At 53.0% G+C, this 18,313-nt stretch overlaps 1 protein-coding gene across 1 annotated transcript; it reads right to left on the bottom strand.

Moving 5' to 3' along the window:
* Positions 1-1,064: 1,064 nt before the first annotated feature.
* Positions 1,065-2,786, bottom strand: LOC309452020 (ubiquilin-1-like; the record flags this gene model as incomplete). Its single annotated transcript, XM_082076701.1, has 1 exon — positions 1,065-2,786. The coding sequence occupies one exon, from the start codon at positions 2,784-2,786 to the stop codon at positions 1,065-1,067; it is 1,722 nt and encodes a 573-aa protein (XP_081932827.1).
* Between the last annotated feature and the right edge of the window lie 15,527 nt (positions 2,787-18,313).

The following is an 18,313-nucleotide window of genomic DNA, read 5'->3' as shown; positions in this document are numbered from 1 at the left end:
TTATTGTTTCAATAATGACTTGTTTGTTCTTAACCTACAGTGTGTAGTTCTGGCTTCAGTTGGTAAGAAGTCTTCCAAAACGGCAGCATTTTCCAGAGGAAAACTTTGTCTAGTCAGTTAATTGAAACGGTTTTAGTGTCATGTATTACATGGTAATATACAAAGCAGGGTTACAGTGTTCTATAACATGCATAGAAGGACGTGTATTTAAGACAATTCTAGACGTAAACAGCATTATTGTTTTTATTGGGATCTTTTGGTATCTAAATTCTTGAGCAGGGGGAAAACATGTGTTTTCCAAAATACCCGGTGGCGACTCATGGTGCTGGGATGGGGCCAATCCAGCTCCAAGTCAGTCGCGCTCAGCTGTGTTTGCCCCCCCCACACCCCCCGTTTCCCAGTTTTGCTCCAAACTTGCTCAAATACAAACAAATAGGCAGCAATTCAGAGACAACAGAGTGGGGCTCAGCCGGTGGTGCCCCCTCCTAACCCCCCCGGCATCCCCAAATCCCCAACAACGGGGCCAGACACCCCCTTCCCCAGCTCCATTCCCTTCTCTCAGCTCGCTCCAGCACCGGCCCAACACCCTCTAGTAAACAGCGCTTGGTGGCCCCGGAACGCGCCACTCCCGGAATGCCGAACTCTGAACTGCTGCATGAAATTCAATCCTTCCGTGCAACAACAGGTGGGTAAAAACCCACTGTGCATACATTTGGGATGTAAACGTGACTTACAGCCACCACCGACTGTTACGATAACCCTCGCGGACAGCACACGCACAGGAGACGCAGTGGCAGAAGTGACACATTGACTTTCATAACAGCATTTGCTCCCTTGAGGAAAGGCTGATGCTGGCAGTGACAGGCAACACAGAAAGCTCTTCAGTCTATTGCCTTTGGATGCAAGAAACCCTTGCGGACCAGGGGAAATCAATTGTCATGGACGGAAGAACGCTACAGCACACAACTTGTTAGCATGCACCCTGCTGCTTTTAGTGTGGGGTGAGACTGAAACGCAGCCATTGACAGAGGAGGTGATGTAACCGGTTCATTTGGACAAACCAGTTATGGTATCTTGTCCGATGATGGTGCTTTCGCCAGTATCTCCGCTGCTGCACTGACGTCTCCTTCTGCATCAATCAGCACCTCCAAGTTTGCGCTCTGGTCCTGGAAGCCCATGGCCCTGAGCTGCTCCATTTGTCTCCCAAATCTGGCCTGTGGCACCTCCTCATCCATCTCCATCTGATGTTCTCCTTGCTCCCCATCTGACTTGAAATCTCCACTGTCCTCAGACTCGCTGCTTTGTGACGAGTCGTCCATGCTTTCCAGATCCAGCTGCACACTTGGGTCCTGCAAACTCAGTATAAAATCCGGTACCTCTGTCGAGAGGGTCTGTAATCCCCGCTGGATCTGCAGCAATGCCTGCAGCGCCCGCGGGTTCCTCAGCAGGGGCGAAATCTCGGCGTCCTCCAGCTCCGGTGGCAGCTGCTGCACCTGCTGGTCTTCACATGGAGAATTTCCGTCACTCGGTGTCTCGGCGCTGTTCAGAAGCACTTGTGCGGGGCTGTCGGGGTGTGTTACCGCACTCCCCAGGCTGTGCATGAGCTCTGGGTCTCCTGTCAGCTGCTCAACCATGGTCTGAACCTGCCCCGAGTTGGGCACCACCGGTCCTGCCGCAGGACCCAAGCTCAGCGAGGTGAAACTGTCACCTGTGCTGCTGATGGCGAACTGGCCATCGCAATCCCCTGTGTTACCACTGACCCCGCTGGACCGCAGAGCCCAAGGGTTGGGTAATGGCCTCCGGTTTTCGGTGTGGGCTGGTAGCCTGGCTCCCGTCACGGGTGGGTCACTGTCCTGGGGAGCAAAGGGGCTGTTTCCCATCTGCACAGCGTCCAAGATGGGCTCCTGAACCTCCCTGTACAGCTGCTCCAGAGCGCTGAAGCCTCCAGGGATGTTTTCCAGGTTCTTCATGGCCACATCATGGTTCCTTATCATCTCCTGCCTTACGGCAGGGCTGCTGGAGGCCTCCAGCATTTCTCTGATAGTCTGGGGGTGGCTGAGAATGTGGCCAATCTCGGGATTTTCTTCAGCCAGCTGCTGCATCTGAGGGCTGGACATGAGGAGGTCCCTGACAACGTCGGCATTGTCGAGGACATCCTGCACCAAAGCAGTCTGCATCTCCCTTTGCAAGCTGTGCAGGGGTACCTCTTCTTCTTGAATGCTGCTCTCCAAGTCCAATGTGTCTGTGGAGTCCAGGCCCAGGAGAAATACGCCCGTCACCCCAAGGAGGAAGCCCAGCAGAAGTGTGTTGTTGTTGATGGTGTTCAGATCCAGGCCTGAAGCAGGGATCCTGGACAAGAGGTCCGCCATGGTCTGTGCCACTGTTTCCTGGCTGGAGGTCAACAGCTCAGACAAGTCGTGATGGATTAAGCTTGGGTTTTGCAGATGACCCGTGCTTCCCAAGCAGAATAAGTTGGAATTGCTGCAGCTGGGAGGTTGCATGAGGGCGGTCGCTCTTTCTTGATCTTCCAGGCCATCCTGTGGTTTCTGCTGGGACCTGATGACAACGTGGATGTTGACCCCACTGTGAACTCCATGCTGGCTCAAAGTATCTTGATCCTTGAGGACTTTCCCAGCAAATACCAGGACCAGCAGATCAGGGGATGTTTTGAAACGTTTAGCAACTTCTTTCTTAAACTCCTGGATAGTGCTGCTCTGAGCAACCTCAAACTTCTCCTCCTGTTTGAGCGTCTTCACAGTAACCTTGATGACATTTGAGGAATCCATGGTGACAACAGGCTGACCAGTCTCTGCTGCCCCTTTGCTTCTGGGCACGGTGACTCTGAGACCAGGGCTGCGTGTCGCTCTGTTGAAAAGCAGCGGTGCTGGCAGGAGGTGACAGAGGGTGACAGCTGCAGTGGAAACGGGGTGGCAGTTATCCCTGCTACGGTGACAGATGCCAGGAGGGAGCAGTGACACGGGGACAAGGACCACCTCCCTCCGCAGATGTTGCACAGCTGCTCCAGTTGCTCACCACCCGTGCAGTCCCCCCATGTTCCCTGTCCCACTGCAGCCTCCTGCCCATATAGAATGCCCATGCAGCGGCGCTGTGCTGTGACATCACAATTGATGTCAGAGTGAGCAGTGATGTCAGAGCTGAGCTCAGGCTTCCTTGCCTCCATGGTCCCCAACCAAGTCCCCAGGACACAAGGGAAACTGTGGCGGGGTTTTGATGGATAAAGATCTGTTGCTGAGTTAGTCAGGATCAAAGGAATCTCAAGGCCGCTTCGAGAAGCTGAGAACAGAACCTGCTGTGAGAAAGAGGGGCGTCCTCAATCAGCGGGGTCCTGGCATGGCGTGAATCATCGGACGCATCATCAGTGAGACTCCAGCGCACGGACAGCCCACGATACTCATTTAGCGAATCCACGCTTGGAGCGTGGACGCATGATTAGAATATAGTTTCATATATAAGGAGGCTTGTTTCTGTAATAAATGGCTTTGGCATGATTCACATTGAATCGAAGTGTTTGCTGAGTCCTTTATCGCTCCAACAGAAAACCACACCATGGGGACCCCCAGTCTCAGGGGCTGCAGGACCATTTCCATTCCACATGACCGGCAGGTCAGCATCGCCAAACCCAGGGCGAAGCTCCCGAGCACCCGCCCTCCCGGCTCCGGAGCTTGCTCCCCTGTTTCAGCGAACACCCTCCTCCTGCCAGGTGTGCTGCAGGAACGCGAAGCACCTCGAATTGTCACATTGAGCCCCAGTCTTTGGGTCCCACTGTGGGTTTGCTGCCAGCACAACCCATGCACAGGGTCAGCCCTAGAATCACAAAATTACAGACGGGTTTGGGCTGAAGGACCTTCCCAGCTCCCCAGTGCCCCCTGCCATAGGCAGGGACATCTGCACCAGCTCAGGGTGCTCAGAGCCCCGTCCAGCCTGGCCTGGGATGTCTCAGGGATGGTTCATCCACCACCTCTCTGGGTACCTGGGCCAGGCTCTCACCACCCTCACGACAACAATTCCTTCCTCATGTCCAGCCTGAATCTCCCTCCTTTAGTTTAAAACCATCACCCCTTGGCCTGTCACAAATAGGCTGGAATGATTTATGGCTGGGACGCAAATGCATGGACAGGATGGGGCAATGCAGGGGTGGGATGTCACAGAATCATAAAATCATTTTGGTTGGAAAAGACCTTCAAAGATCGAGTGCAACTGTTAACCCAGCCCTGGCACTACCCCATGTCCCTGAGAACCTCATTTCCAATCCGTTCAACCCCTCCAGGGATGGTGACTCCAGCACTGCCCTGGGCAGCCTGTTCCAATGCCCCACAGCCCTTTGGGGAAGAAATTGTTCCTAAATCCAACCTCAACCTCCCCTGGTGCAACTTGAGGCCATTTCCTCTGCTCCTGGCGCTTGTTCCTGGGGAGCAGAGCCCGACCCCCCAGCTCCAAGCTCCTTTCAGGCAGTTCAGAGAGTCCCGCAGGGCCGGGATGGAGTCATCCGTGGCTGGGATGTGATGCGCAAGGTGGATGAATTGATGCTCAACTGGGATGAAACACGTTTGGTGTGAGGGATGCACAGTTGGTCTGGGATCGGGAGCGGGACGGTGATGGGAGCACAGTGGGGACAGGAGCACCATATGCTCACCCAAAACTCCTGCAGATAAAAATCAATTTATCTATCTCCAGAACAGGTGTGTCTGCTCCATTTCGGTGCTCAGGTGGGTCCATGTGTGTCCCCTGGTGCTGGAACACTCCAAAAAGCTGCAGCCGTTGTGGCCGGAGAGTGCAAGTGATGTGGTGCCCACGTGTGTGCTGAGCATGTTGGTTCTCAGCCTCTGCTCAAGGCAGCAGCAGAATTTCTGGGAGCACTGCGAGAAAACCCCACGGGACATTTCACAATAGCCTCACACGTCACCAGAATGGACGCTGTGCCAGAAAATGAATGAAAAGCCCTCCCAGTGCCAACACAACCCGCGGACACTGAAATCCAGCCCAAAGCACCAAAATGTCCAGGAAAAACAGGGACTTGTTGAGTCCCGCTTATGCCTTTCAGCTCTTTAACCTGATCTTGTCACTGTAATCTCACCAAAGCACTTTTTTTCCACTTGGTTCAACTCTAAAATGAACTTCTCTTCCACAAAACACCCAAATCCTTCAATGAGAAAACCCCAACATCTCTGCTCTCCAGGATCATGACCCCGGCATCTCGTGCCATCGCTGCATGGATTTTAGTTTGTTCAATGAGATGAACACGTGCCGAGGGGGAAAAGAGGAGGAAATCTTTGAGAATTCAGTTTTCCAGCACTGGAGATGTGTGGCCAAGATTTAGGTTTCCTTTATATAGTGAATTGGAAATGGTGCAAAACACGGATGGATGGATGGATGGATGGATGGATGGATGGATGGATGGATGGATGGAGAGAACTGGGACCGTGATAAAGCTCTTGCTTCCAAGCAAGATCGGTGGTAACTAAAACCTCTCCGTCTCTTATTTGCTTTTTTATTGAAGCAGATTGATAAAATTCCCTGGATCTGTGCACCACTGGGGACTTCCACACGGCAAAAACCCAACATCTGTCTTCTATTTTGCTTTTTAATTCAAGGAAAAGCCCACAAGACTCTCTCAGGATGGCCAGAAGCATCTCTGCGCTCGTCTCCATTCCCTCTGAGTCTTGCAGGTTGAATTTTCCCATTGATGTGCCAGCCCAAGAGCTCAAAACCCCGTCGCATCGTTAACGAACCTCCCAAACGAGCTGTCGTGCTGGGAACCAGCCGTCCTGTGAAAATACCTCTGGCTGCTTTATTTCCACCCTAATTCCCTGTATCCCACTGATATTAAATTTCCAGGCCAAAATACACGTGCAGTATTTGGTTTGTGATTTGTTGGGGTGGTTTTTTTTTGGTATTTCATTGTTGGAGAATGGCTAAGAGAGAAAGGGCGGAGACCCTCTCTACGAAGAGGATCTTTTCTAGTTAGCATAAGTAGGCCTCAGTTAGCATGAGCTGAACAAGGGTAAGTGGGAAGGTACTGACTGAGAGAGGCCTGGGTAAACAAAGTTCAGGAGGCAGCTCCGAGATAACGGGTGTTGGAGAATGGCCAAGAGAGAAAGGGCATGAGACCCTCTCTACGAAGAGGATCTCTTCTAGTTAGCATGAGTAGGCCTCAGTTAGCATGAGCTGAGCAAGGGTAAGTGAGAAGGTATTGCCTGGGAAAGGCCTGGATAAACAAGTCTCAGGAGGCAGCTCCTGAGAAAGGCCTGGATAAACAAGTCTCAGGGGGCAGCTCCGAGATAATGAGGGAATTCACATACCAGGAGGGCCACAGAAGGGGATGGACTCATTATGTATGTTGGGATGGGCTCATTACGTATGCTATCAAATCGGTGTTTGACGAGTAGGCATAACTAATAGAACCACTATAAAAGTCTGTGCTCTGTATCAATAAACGGAAGTATTTCTTATGATTCACATTGAATTGGCCGCATTTCTTCCTCCGTCGCCGCAGGCCAGAAACTATGCCGGGGTCTCGATCCCCGACAAACGGGGAAGTCACATACCAGAGAAACCACAGAAGGGGATGGGCTCATTATGTATGCTATCAAATCGGTGTCTGACGAGTAGGCATAATTAATAGAACTGCTTTATAAAGGGGTGCTATAAATAGAATTGCTATTAATAGAACTGCTATAAAAGTCTGTGCTCTGCGTTTGATATAAAAGCCAGTGCTTCGAGGCAATAAATGGAAGTATGCTTATCATTCATATTGAATTGGCTGCATTTCTTCCTCCGTCGCCGCAGGCCAGAACCTATGCCGGGGTCTCGACCCCCGACATTGCATGAATTAAGCACGTTTTTGCTTTGCTTTTTTTGGCTTTCTCAGCCAGCGATCTCAAATTATGCTGGTGAGCTCGTCCCGACAGGTTGGGAAGCAGAACATAGAGTTGCTTGGATTAGTCCCAGGGATGGAAATGCTGTTTTGTGCTGTCATCCCACAGCATGGAGATGTCCCCTCCGGCTCATGGGGCTGCACAACCACAACGAGACACCAGAGAATCCACACCAGGAAAACTTAACGATTTTTCTTTCTATTTTCTAGAGCATTTTCTGCTAATGGTTTAAAAAGCATCAGCAAAAACACGTGGTGAAAAAGAGAAATTTCGGAGTTCTGTGCCCAAGACTGAAGAATTCCTCAGGAGCACTGAAATCATAGGAATAAATAAAACGTTTTCACATTCAAACCGAAGAATATTTATGGCTGACCAGTTGTGCCAGGAATGGGAAGCAGGAGAGGACGTGATGCCCAGAGTGAGCGTCATGGGATGTGTCAGCACAACCAGCACATCCCAAATTGTCTGTTGACTGAATTAAAGCGGGAATGGTGACAGGTCCTGGGGCAGCAGGAACGTCTCCTCTGTGACTGCTCCACCTTCCCAGGTGCCCACGTGTAGTGGGTATGAGGGTCTGTAAGTGATAATGAAAAACAGGACCAGAGGAAACGGCCTCAAGTTGCACCAGGGGGGGTTGAGGTTGGATCTGGGAACAATTTCTTCCCCAAAGGGCTGTGGGGCATTGGAACAGGCTGCCCAGGGCAGTGCTGGAGTCACCATCCCTGGAGGGCTGGACAGACGGACATGAGGTTCTCAGGACATGGGGCAGTGCCGGGGATGGGTTAACAGTTGGTCTCCATGATCTTAAAGGTCTTTTCCAACCAAAATGATTCTGTGACTCCGTGATTTTCCGGGGCGTTGCAGCTTTGGCAGCAGACAGGAGCCAGGAGAAGGGACAGCACTGTCCCGAACCTTTTCAGTCCCTTCCAGCCCCATTTCCTATGCTTCCACGCCCACCCTTCACAATTCCAACATGTTTATTTAATTAAATATTAATTAAACATTTCCTAATAGTCTCGCCAATGCTGTCAGCAATTCGCTGGGGTGTCAGCATCGCCAGCTCCATGCTGGGCTGTGATGGTGATTTTTCCTAAAGCTGCTTTAGGAGATGCAAGACACGGTGTGACATTCCCGATCCAGTGGTGATTCTCAGCCGTGGACAAATCACAGTCCCATGGAAAACCCACAGAGCCCACCCAGGGTGAAATCCTGCAGTGATGCAGCTCCTGTGGGTCCATCACATGGACCTTAAATTCACTCCCAGCCTCCCTGAACACCGGTGGGGAGGTGGAGTGGGCACCCAAGGAGGGAGGTGGGCACCCGGAGGGGTGCAAGGGGAACATGTGGGTGCAGCTTGGGCACCCCAGGGAGCAGCGTGGGCACTCCAGGGGTGGGCATGGGACACCCAGAGAGAGGTGTGAGCATGCGTGGAGCAGCATGGGCACCCTGGGGTGCAGCGTGGGCACCCCAGAGGGGTGCATGGGGCACCTTGAGAGAGGTGTGGGTGCTTCAGGATGCAGTGTGGGTACCCCCAGGATGGGTACGGGGGATGCAGGGAGAGGTGTGGACACGCATGGAGCATCTTGGGTATCCAGGGGTGCGGCGTGGGTACCACAGGGTGGGTACATGGGGCAGCTAGAGAGAGGTGTGGGCACACAGAGAGCACCGTGGACCCCCCAGGAAGGAGCCCAGGTACCCCAAAGAGCAGCATGGAGACCCCAGGGTGCAGGTGGGTACCCCAGGGGTGGGCATAGGGTACTTTGAGAGAGGTGTGGGCATAGCAGGGAACAGCATGAGCACCCCAGGAGGGATCCAGGCACCCCAGGGAGCAGCTTGGACGCCCTGGGGGTGCGTATGGGGCTGCTAGGGGGAGGTGTGGGCACACAGGGAGCGGTACAGGTACCCCAGGGTGCCCCAGGGTGCAGCATGGGCACCTTCTCGGGGTACATGGGGGACCTAGAGAGAGGTACAGGCACACAAGGAGCAGCGAGGGCACCCTGGGGGGCAGTGTGGATACCCCAGGGGGTTCATGGGGCACCAAGAGAGAGATGTGTGCATACAGGGAGCACCATGAACACCCCAGTGGGGAGCCTGAGCACCCCAGGGAATGGACACCCCAGGGGTGGGCCTGGGGCACCTAGAGAGAGGTGTGGGCACCCAGGGAGCAGTGTGGGCACGCAGGGGTGCAGTATGGGTACCCCAAGAAGGAGCCTGGGCACTCGGAGGAGCAGTGTGGGTACCCCAGGGAGGTGCCTGGGGCAGCAGGAGGGAGGTGTGTGTACCCAGGGAGTACCGCAGGCACCCCGGGCAGTGGATTGGGCACCCCGGGGACAGCGTGAACACCCTGGGGACAGCGTGGACAACCTGGGGATGTTGTGGACACCCCGGGGACGGCGTGGACAACCCAGGGATGTCGTGGACACCCCGGGGACGGTGTGGACACCCCGGGGACAGCGTGGACACCCCGGGAATGGCGCGGACACCCCGGGAACGGTGTGGACAACCTGGGGATGGCGTGGACACCCCGGGGATGGCGCGGACACCCCGGGGATGGCGCGGACACCCCGAGGATGGCGTGGCGACGCCGGTGGCGAGGCGAGGGAGCCCGAGTAAGTCCCGCTTACCGGTGTCGGCGTTGGTCCAGGGCAGCAGGAGGACGACGGTATCACAGAGCAGCGGCAGGAGCGGCTGCGCCATGGGACGGTGGCGGCACTGGAGCAGGGCCGGGGGGCTCAGGGCTCCCGGGGTGGGCCGGGGCTCGGCCCCGCCGCCCGCCGCCGGACATACCCGGCGTGGCCAGACCCGCCTTCCCCTTTCGCTTTCGAACAGAGACCAGGGTGGGGGGTGCAGAGCCCGGGGGTTCGTTACCCGGAGGGATGCAGGGCCTGAGAGTTTGGTACCCGGGGGGGATGCAGGGCCTGAGAGTTCGGTACCCGGGGGGGATGCAGTGCCCGGGGGTTCGGTACGCGGGGGGGATGCAATGCCTGGGGGTTTGGTACCTGGGGGGGATGCAGTGCCTGAGAGTTTGGTATCCAGGGGGGATGCAGTGCCCGAGGGTTCATTACCCGGGGGGATGCAGGCCCTGAGAGTTCGGTACCCGGGGGGGATGCAGGGCCTGAGAGTTCGGTACCCGGGGGGAATGCAGTGCCAGCGGGTTCGGTACCCGGGGGGGATGCAGGGCCTGAGAGTTCGGTACCCGGGGGGGATGCAGTGCCAGCGGGTTTGGTACCCGGGGGGAATGCAGTGCCAGCGGGTTCGGTACCCGGGGGGGGATGCAGGGCCTGAGAGTTCGGTACCAAGGGGGAATGCAGTGCCAGTGGGTTCGGTACCCGGGGGGAATGCAGTGCCAGTGGGTTCGGTACCCGGGGGGGAATGCAGTGCCAGTGGGTTCGGTACCCGGGGGGGGATGCAGGGCCTGAGAGTTCGGTACCCGGGGGAATGCAAGGCCTGAGAGTTCGGTACCTGGGGGGGATGCAGGGCCTGAGAGTTCGGTACCCAGGGGGGATGCAGTGCCCGGGGGTTCGGTACCCAGGGGGTATGTAGGGCCTGAGAGTTCGGTACCCGGGGGGGATGCAGTGCCAGCAGGTTCGGTACCCGGGGGGAATGCAGTGCCAGCGGGTTCAGTACCCAGGGGGGATGCAGTGCCTGAGAGTTCAGTACCCGGAGGGGATGCAGTGCCTGAGAGTTCGGTACCCAGGGGGGATGCAGTGCCAGCGGGTTCGGTACCCAGGGGGGATGCAGGGCCTGGGGGTTCGGTACCCGGGGGGGATGCAGTGCCAGGGGGTTTGGTACCCAGGGGGGATGCAGTGCCTGAGAGTTCAGTACCCGGAGGGGATGCAGTGCCAGCGGGTTCGGTACCAAGGGGGGATGCAGTGCCAGCGGGCTCGGTACCCAGGGGGGATGCAGGGCCTGGGGGTTCGGTACCTGGGGGGGATGCAGTGCCAGCGGGTTCGGTACCCGGGGGGAATGCAGGGCCTGAGAGTTCGGTACCCAGGGGGGATGTAGGGCCTGAGAGTTCGGTACCCAGGGGGGGTGAGGTGCCTGGGGATTCGGTACCCGGAGCGGGTGCAGGGCCCAGGGGTTTGGTACCGGGGCGGGTGCAGGACCCAGGGGTTCGGTACCTGGGGGAATGCAGTGCCCGGGGATTCGGTACCGGGGCGGGGTGCGATACCCAGGGGTTCAGTAGTGGGGGGAATGCAGTGCCTGGGGGCTTGGTACCCTGGACGAGATGCAGTGCCTGGGGGTTCGGTACCGGGGGGGATGCGGTACCCGGGGGGGATGCAGAGTCCGAGGGGATGCAATAGCAGAGACGGGGTACAATACCCAGAGGGTGCAATACCCTCGGGATGCAATACCGGGGGGGGTTGAAGTATCGGGGGGGCGAGATACGATACCAGGGAGTGAGATACGATACCAGGGGGGGATGCAATACCTGGGGGAGGGATGCCGAACCTGTAGGGAAGGATGCAATACCGGGGGGAGATGCAGTACTGGAGGGGGGAATGCAGTACCGAGAGGGGGAGGAGGGGAATGCAATACCCAGGGGTGAGATGGAATACCTGGGGATGGGATGCAATAGCGGGAGGAGGATGCAACAACGTGGGGGATGCAATACCTTGTGGTGGGGATGCGACACTGGCGGTGAGATGGAATACCTGGGGTGGGATACAATAACGGGGAGGGGCTTCGGTTCCCGGGGATGCAATTCCTGGGTGGGGGGGAGTGTGAGCAGCCATTAAAGGACAAATGTTGTTTGTACACCTGGGGACCTGGCGCCTGACCCCAGAGCGGGGGGGAGGACTGAGAGACACCAGACTATGAATCTTTAATGTAAAACTAAGTCATCACTTCGGACTAATCCCAGAATGCAAACTGTGTTTTAAAAGCTAAGCTGGGGAGAAGGGAGCCAGAGAGCTGGGAATGCGCACTTTAAGTAGATCAATAAGGGAGGGGGTTAGCAGAATTAGATGAATGAGACAGGTGATCTGCGGCAGGGCCGGGCAGCCTGTAAACCCTGCAGAACCAGCCCCTGGGAACAGGGGAGGGAATTTGCGGCTGAGATTAAGGTGATATAAGCACCGGCTTTTTGCCCTATTCCATGTGCTACCATCAGGTAGGACACACAGGTTTGCAAAATCGTTAATAAAATCTACATTGCTGAGAGATCCTGCCTGAGCCTGTTATATTGGCAAGATGATGGTTTCCTACAGGAAGCTCTACCAAGGTGTGGTCCACCTACCCCAGGTCCCAGCAAAGCTGTTCTGTCAGTCCCTTCTCAGCTGGATGGGGAAAGAAAGCACAATGAAAGGCTCATGGGTGAGATAAAGGCAGGGAAATCCCTCAGCAAGTACCGTCATGGGGAAAACAGACTTTGCTTGGGGAGAAAAAAAAATATCCATCAAATCAGAGAAATAAAACCAAATGTTAAAACCCCTTCCCCCCATCCCTTCCTTCCCCCCAGGCTTAACTTCACTCCCAAATTCTCTACCTTCTCCCTGGGAGCGGCGCAGGGGGACAGGAATGGGTGTTGTGGTCAGTTCATCACAGGTTGTCTCTGTTCTCACACTCTTCCCCTGCTCCACCGTTGGGTTCCTCCCATGGGACACAGTCCTCTATGGACGTCTCCAACGTGAGTCTTTCCCACAGGCTGCAGTTCTTCATGAACTGCTCCAGCGTGGATCCTCCATGCGGTCAGAAGTCCAGCAAACCTGCTCCAGCCTGGGCTCCTCTCCATGGGGACAAAGGTCCTGCCAGAAGTCTGCTCCAGTGTGGGCTTCTGTGGGGTCACAACCTCCATTGGGCTCCACCATGGACCTCCATGGGCTGCAGGTGGGTATCTGCTCCACCACGGACCTCCATGGGCTGCAGGTGGGTATCTGCTCCACCATGGACCTCCATGGGCCACCGTGGGTATCTGTTCCACCATGGACCTCCATGGGCCACTGGTGGGTATCTGCTCCACCATGGACCTCCATGAGCCGCAGGTGGGTATCTGTTCCACCATGGACCTCCATGAGACGCAGGTGGGTATCTGTTCCACCATGGACCTCCATGGGCCACCATGGGTATCTGTTCCACCATGGACCTCCATGGGCTGCAGGTGGGTATCTGTTCCACTATGGACCTCCACAGGCTGCAGGTGGGTATCTGCTCCACCATGGACCTCCATGGGCCACCGGTGGGTATCTGCTCCACCATGGACCTCCATGAGCTGCAGGTGGGTATCTGTTCCACCGTGGGCCTCCATGGGCTGCAGGTGGGTATCTGTTCCACTATGGACCTCCACAGGCTGCAGGTGTATTTTAGAAAGAGCAACATACGAGACTAAACCTTGAGAACAAGGTTCATATGCTGGAGGATTGTGCCGAGAAACATTCAGGGCCACGCAGATGAAAATGCTGCACCAGTTATACACCAGTTAAGTGATACACACCGAACCCTGGGAATCTTGGTTAATTGCTCTTGATTAGGCACATGCTATAATCAATGTACTCTGGACAGGTTGAGATTTCACAAGATGCATTTTATGAAAAGCAATCAAGAGGTTAGAGTTCACAATCGGCTTGCGCAAGAAATAGTTGATGGTAATGATACTGGGATTTGGTAAAGAAAATATGGTCTGTGAGACTTTATCCTTCTTCCCAAGTGTTCCTTCCAAAGCCATGTAAGACCCAACCATGTCATAACTCTTTCTGGGTGAGGATTTTTGTGATGTTGGTGAAAACAAGCCCTGTAGCTCCTAATCTTCAAAAAGATAAACAAAACTATGCATGAGAGGGTCGAACTGGAGAATTGTGATACCTTTATACAAAAAATCAGAGCTACTGAATGCCTGTGGGTGCTGATTTCCTGATGAGATTCTCAGGGACGTGGGTTAGTGCCAGGGTTGGGTTAATGGTTGGACTCCATGATCTTGAGGGTCTTTTCCAACCAAGATCATTCTATGATTCATCACCCCACTGAGTCCTGCCCAGTCCCCATCTCGGGGAGCCCTTTGTGCACTGTGCCCCTACATGCGGCATCAAAGGATCTTTCCCACCTTGTCCCTGTCCCATGCACCAAGACATGACCCTAAAGCAACTCTCATGGTGGAACATGGAGATAACCAAGGTCTGAGCACATCTTCTGTGTTTTCAAAGGGCTTCACCATCCTGCATCCAAATTAACAATTTAAGAATTGTTTGTTTTCAGTCGCCTCGAACATCCGAGAAGCAATTTTTGGGCTGAGCTCTCTCTCACCTTCTTGCCTTGTGTTGCTTTGGGAAGGTTGGGCAGAAGCGGTTGAGGAGTTCTGCTTGTTTCTCCTTGGATGTGGCATGTAGAAGGGTTGTGTTATTGACTACAACTCTTTAAGTGGAGATTTTGGGGGTGAGAAAAGCTGGATTCTAGGCCAGGACTAGAGATCACTCCAGTGTCTTTAAAGAGAGACAAACTGCTTGTTTCAGGATGCCAGCACCAGGGATTCGGAGCTCTTTCCTTCTTGGGCAAAGATTAAGAAGACAAAGAAGATGGAGATGAAGACAGATGAGGAAGGAGACAGAAGAAGGAGATAAAGAAGATAAAGGAGGAGAAGAAGAAGACAAGGAAGAAGAGGAAGATGATGATGAAGGAGAAGAAGAAGATTAAGAACATGGAGATGAAGATGAAGATGAAGAAGACGACAAAGAAGATGAAGAAAAAAAGGAGGAGAAGGAAGAGAAGAAGAAGGAGGTGAAGAAGAAGATATGGTGCTTAGCATTGTAGGCAAAGCCATTTTCTACTCAAAGCTGAAATACAGTGCATTTATGCTCGCCACAGCTTTTACACATTGACGCACATTGAAAACTTCATCTTCTGGAGGTAGGTTGGTAGAATTGGTGGAAACAGGGTGGTTTTGCTGCCCAGAGGAACACCCCAATGAAGGCTATGAGCCTTTGTTGTGTTTGTGGCCTCTGGTCAGAGAGGATCCTGCCTTTCCAAAAGCTGTTTCTGAGCTTGATGAGAGAAATTGCTCCACGTTGGAGTTTCCAAAGTGTGACTTTACTGCTGAGGAATCCATTCGGAGCTGGGTGGGGTCTGAGCAGCTCGGGGGCTCACAGGGGATCTCCAATGGGATTTTTTTTGGGGGGGGAAATTCATCTCTTTTTCCATTTGGAGCGATGGGAGTTGAGGGGGAAGCGCTGATGTAACCGCAAAAGGGGTTTTTCCTGCCTCTTCTGGGTTTCCTGCCTTGTGGGAATTGCAGTTCTCGCTTTCTAAGGTCTTTGGCAAGAAGTCTTTTCTCAAAGAGAACTGACTGACTTCTCTCACAAGCCTTTATATTATTAAATCAGATCCTAGGAGACAAGTTACTTATCCTGGAACAAATAACCACAATCGCAGCTGCTGATGAAACATGAGGCTGTAAAATTTGCAGCTGGAGGCTTGGACACATCCCCTTTTGCCTACAAATGGCATCCCCAGAGGATTTATCTTAAAGCAAAATGAATTCTGCTCATGTTTTGGTTTTGTTTTTGCTTTTATGTTTTTTCAGTTCTCTGATAACGAAAAGGAGAATGGAAGATTTGTATGGGTCTTTCTACCATCACTTTCTAGGAGCACATCAATCTCTGTCACATGGGGCTTCTTTCCTTTCTCATTTCCCCAGGGTTACAAATAAATGTGCACAATGTCATTTGTCTCTGCTAGAAAGCGTAACAAATGACAGGCAGGTTGTGTCACCTAGTGTCCCCCTGTCCCACCACTGTGTCCCCATGGCCACCTCCACATGTCCCATGCTCATTTCCTCATGTCCTACAGCCTCATCCCTGTGTCCCATGGTCCTTTTTTGTCCCCTTTGTCCCCTGGGCTTTGAAGTGTGGCCACGTCCCCATGCTCCATCACCTTGTCCCCATGTCCCATCACCTTGTCCCCGTGTCCCATGTCCACCTCCTTCTGGTCCCCCTTCTCCCTTGGCCTTTGACATGTGGACACACCTGTATGTCCCATCCCATGTACCCATCTCCCATGGCCACCTTGTCCCCTTGGCTTTGAGATGCCCCACTGCCACCACCCATAACCATGTCCCTTTGGTCCCCTAGGCTACAAGACATGACCACGTCCCATGTCCCCATCCCTATGTCCCATGGTCACCTCTCTTCAGCCCCTCCCACCTCACCCTTCCCTGGTCACCTCACTGTCCCTTGAACTCCACCTTTGGGTCCCATGAGCAGCCATCACCACTGCTGGCCACATGTCCCCTCCCTGGCCACCTCATCCCTGGTGTCCTCCCTGGCTGGGGGCTGTGGCTGAGGTCCTGTTATGGTCCCTTTTGTCCTCAGGGTGACTCGTTTTTCCTTTCTTTGGCATAAGAAAATGAATATTCTGTGGTGTTTGCAACCCATCCCGTGTCTCCTGGGCCACTCAACTACCAGAGCAGGTCAGATATGGTCTGGGGAGAACAATTCCCATTGTGCAAGTGCAATGAAATTGGAAAACAGAAGCACAAGTGCAATAAGTCATGACACAAAGGCACAACCCTCCATGTTCTTCCCGTATGGGAAAATAAACCCCTTTCTGCCCTGGAAAGGTGGAAACCATCAGTCCCTTGTGACAATTCGGTACCAGGGACACAGTCCAAGTGTAACAATACCAGAATTATGTGATCTGGAGAGTTCTGGACATCACCAGAATATTAAGAGTGGCTACAGTGGAAAAATACTGACTAAAGCCAACCATCTCATGACCTTCTGAAGAGCAATTCCAAAGTGAGGCCCTTGGAGCTTCCATGGATTGCAGCAAACGTCTCCCTCCAAGCTGGGACATCCCTTGGACACATATCATGACCAACCGATGCCGCAAAGCTGTGAGTGAAGACAGATTTCTCCAGTCTCAACAAATCGCCCATTAGGAAATGCCAATGCTACAAAGTGAGTAATTTGCTTGACTTGAGAGGAAAATTTTAACCTTAAGTATATCTCCATATATATTTCACATACGTATGCTCAAAGCTGTAGGTTGGTGTGCGTGGTATATTCAAATATCTATGGATTAATATGTCCAAGCATAGCGTGACCCTTGACATCATCAAATCTGTCATCAAGTCACTGTTTTGATTACAACAAATCCCACTGAACTGCTTTAAGTCACTTTATTAATCAGCTGTTCATTTAATGTCATCAGAAACCATATATTAAACTTGTCCTCTAACTTAATAAATCCTATAGCTTGGTATTTATGGGTGGTTCTCTCTATACCATGTTTTTGGAGATGCAGTGGTACACAAGTAAGGAGGATGGAGTAGCCCATGAGCCGACTCGTTATCTAAATAGTTATTAAAAATTCCGTACAGTATATTCGTATCCTTCCTCCATGCCACGGTTCAGAAGAGGATTAAAAAGATGCTGCCATTCCTGAAGAACATCAGAGACGTAACCGTGACCTCATCAGATTGATGTTTACTGCATAACAATTTAAATAATGTACAGGTATGGCAACAAAAATACAAAGTATTGGTGAAAAGGGTTTCCAGGATGCTAAACCTGAGCAGCTGGGCAGAATCAGGGGCTTCTTCATAGATTCAGAGAAGCAAATAGGAGATAAAACTTGCCACTAGAGCCAACAAAAAAGAAAGGAAACAGCTGGAGGGGTTAAAGAAAGGGATTTCTTCTGAAAGAGCAAACTTGTTTGGACATATTGCGTCCCTGAGATGTGAGATTCTGCAGAGAGCTAATTAAGAAAGCGTTTGATAAGAAGACAGATTGTGGTGACCAGGAGCAGGGTTGGGTCAGACAAGCGCAGTGACCAGCCCTGATTTACAGCCAACTGGCCCCTTGTACACTCTTTTCTGGCTATTCCTCCTTTTTTTCCTCCCTGATCCTCTTCCCCTGACAATCTGCAGTTTCATCAACTCCCCCAATATCCAGGACCTGAGGGTCCCATCACTCACAAAATTTGAGGTCGCCTGCAGTATCTCGACAGCCCATCAAGATCGTTTCTCGTCTTTGCCCTCATGATGTTGGTCTCTGCTCCCCAGGAACAAGCGCCAGGAGCAGAGGAAACGGCCTCAAGTTGCGCCAGGGGAGGTTGAGGTTGGATCTGGGAACAATTTCTTCCCCAAAGGGCTGTGGGGCATTGAACAGGCTGCCCAGGGCAGTGCTGGAGTCACCAGCCCTGGAGGGCTGGACAGACGGACATGGGGTTCTCAGGACAGGGGGCAGTGCCAGGGGTGGGTTATGGTTGGACTCGATGATCTTGAGGGTCTCTTCCAACCAAAGTGATTCCATGATTCCATGTTACTCCACTGTGTTTGTATCTCTGTATATTGTTTTTACACCTTCCCCCTTTTCTTATTAATCCTTTTAGTATTATCAAGATACAAAAAAGCCCCCATTTTCTTCACATAAAGCACAGGAAAGCGTCCAACTGAGAAGAACATCCTTCCTGCCCAAGAAAAGTCT

The sequence above is a fragment of the Streptopelia decaocto genome (genome assembly GCF_964273445.1).
Source record: "Streptopelia decaocto genome assembly, contig: HAP1_SCAFFOLD_191, whole genome shotgun sequence".
Lineage (NCBI taxonomy): Eukaryota > Metazoa > Chordata > Aves > Columbiformes > Columbidae > Streptopelia > Streptopelia decaocto.
The sequence above is the reverse complement of the archived record's forward strand: the minus strand, read 5'-3'. Positions and strand labels throughout refer to the sequence as shown.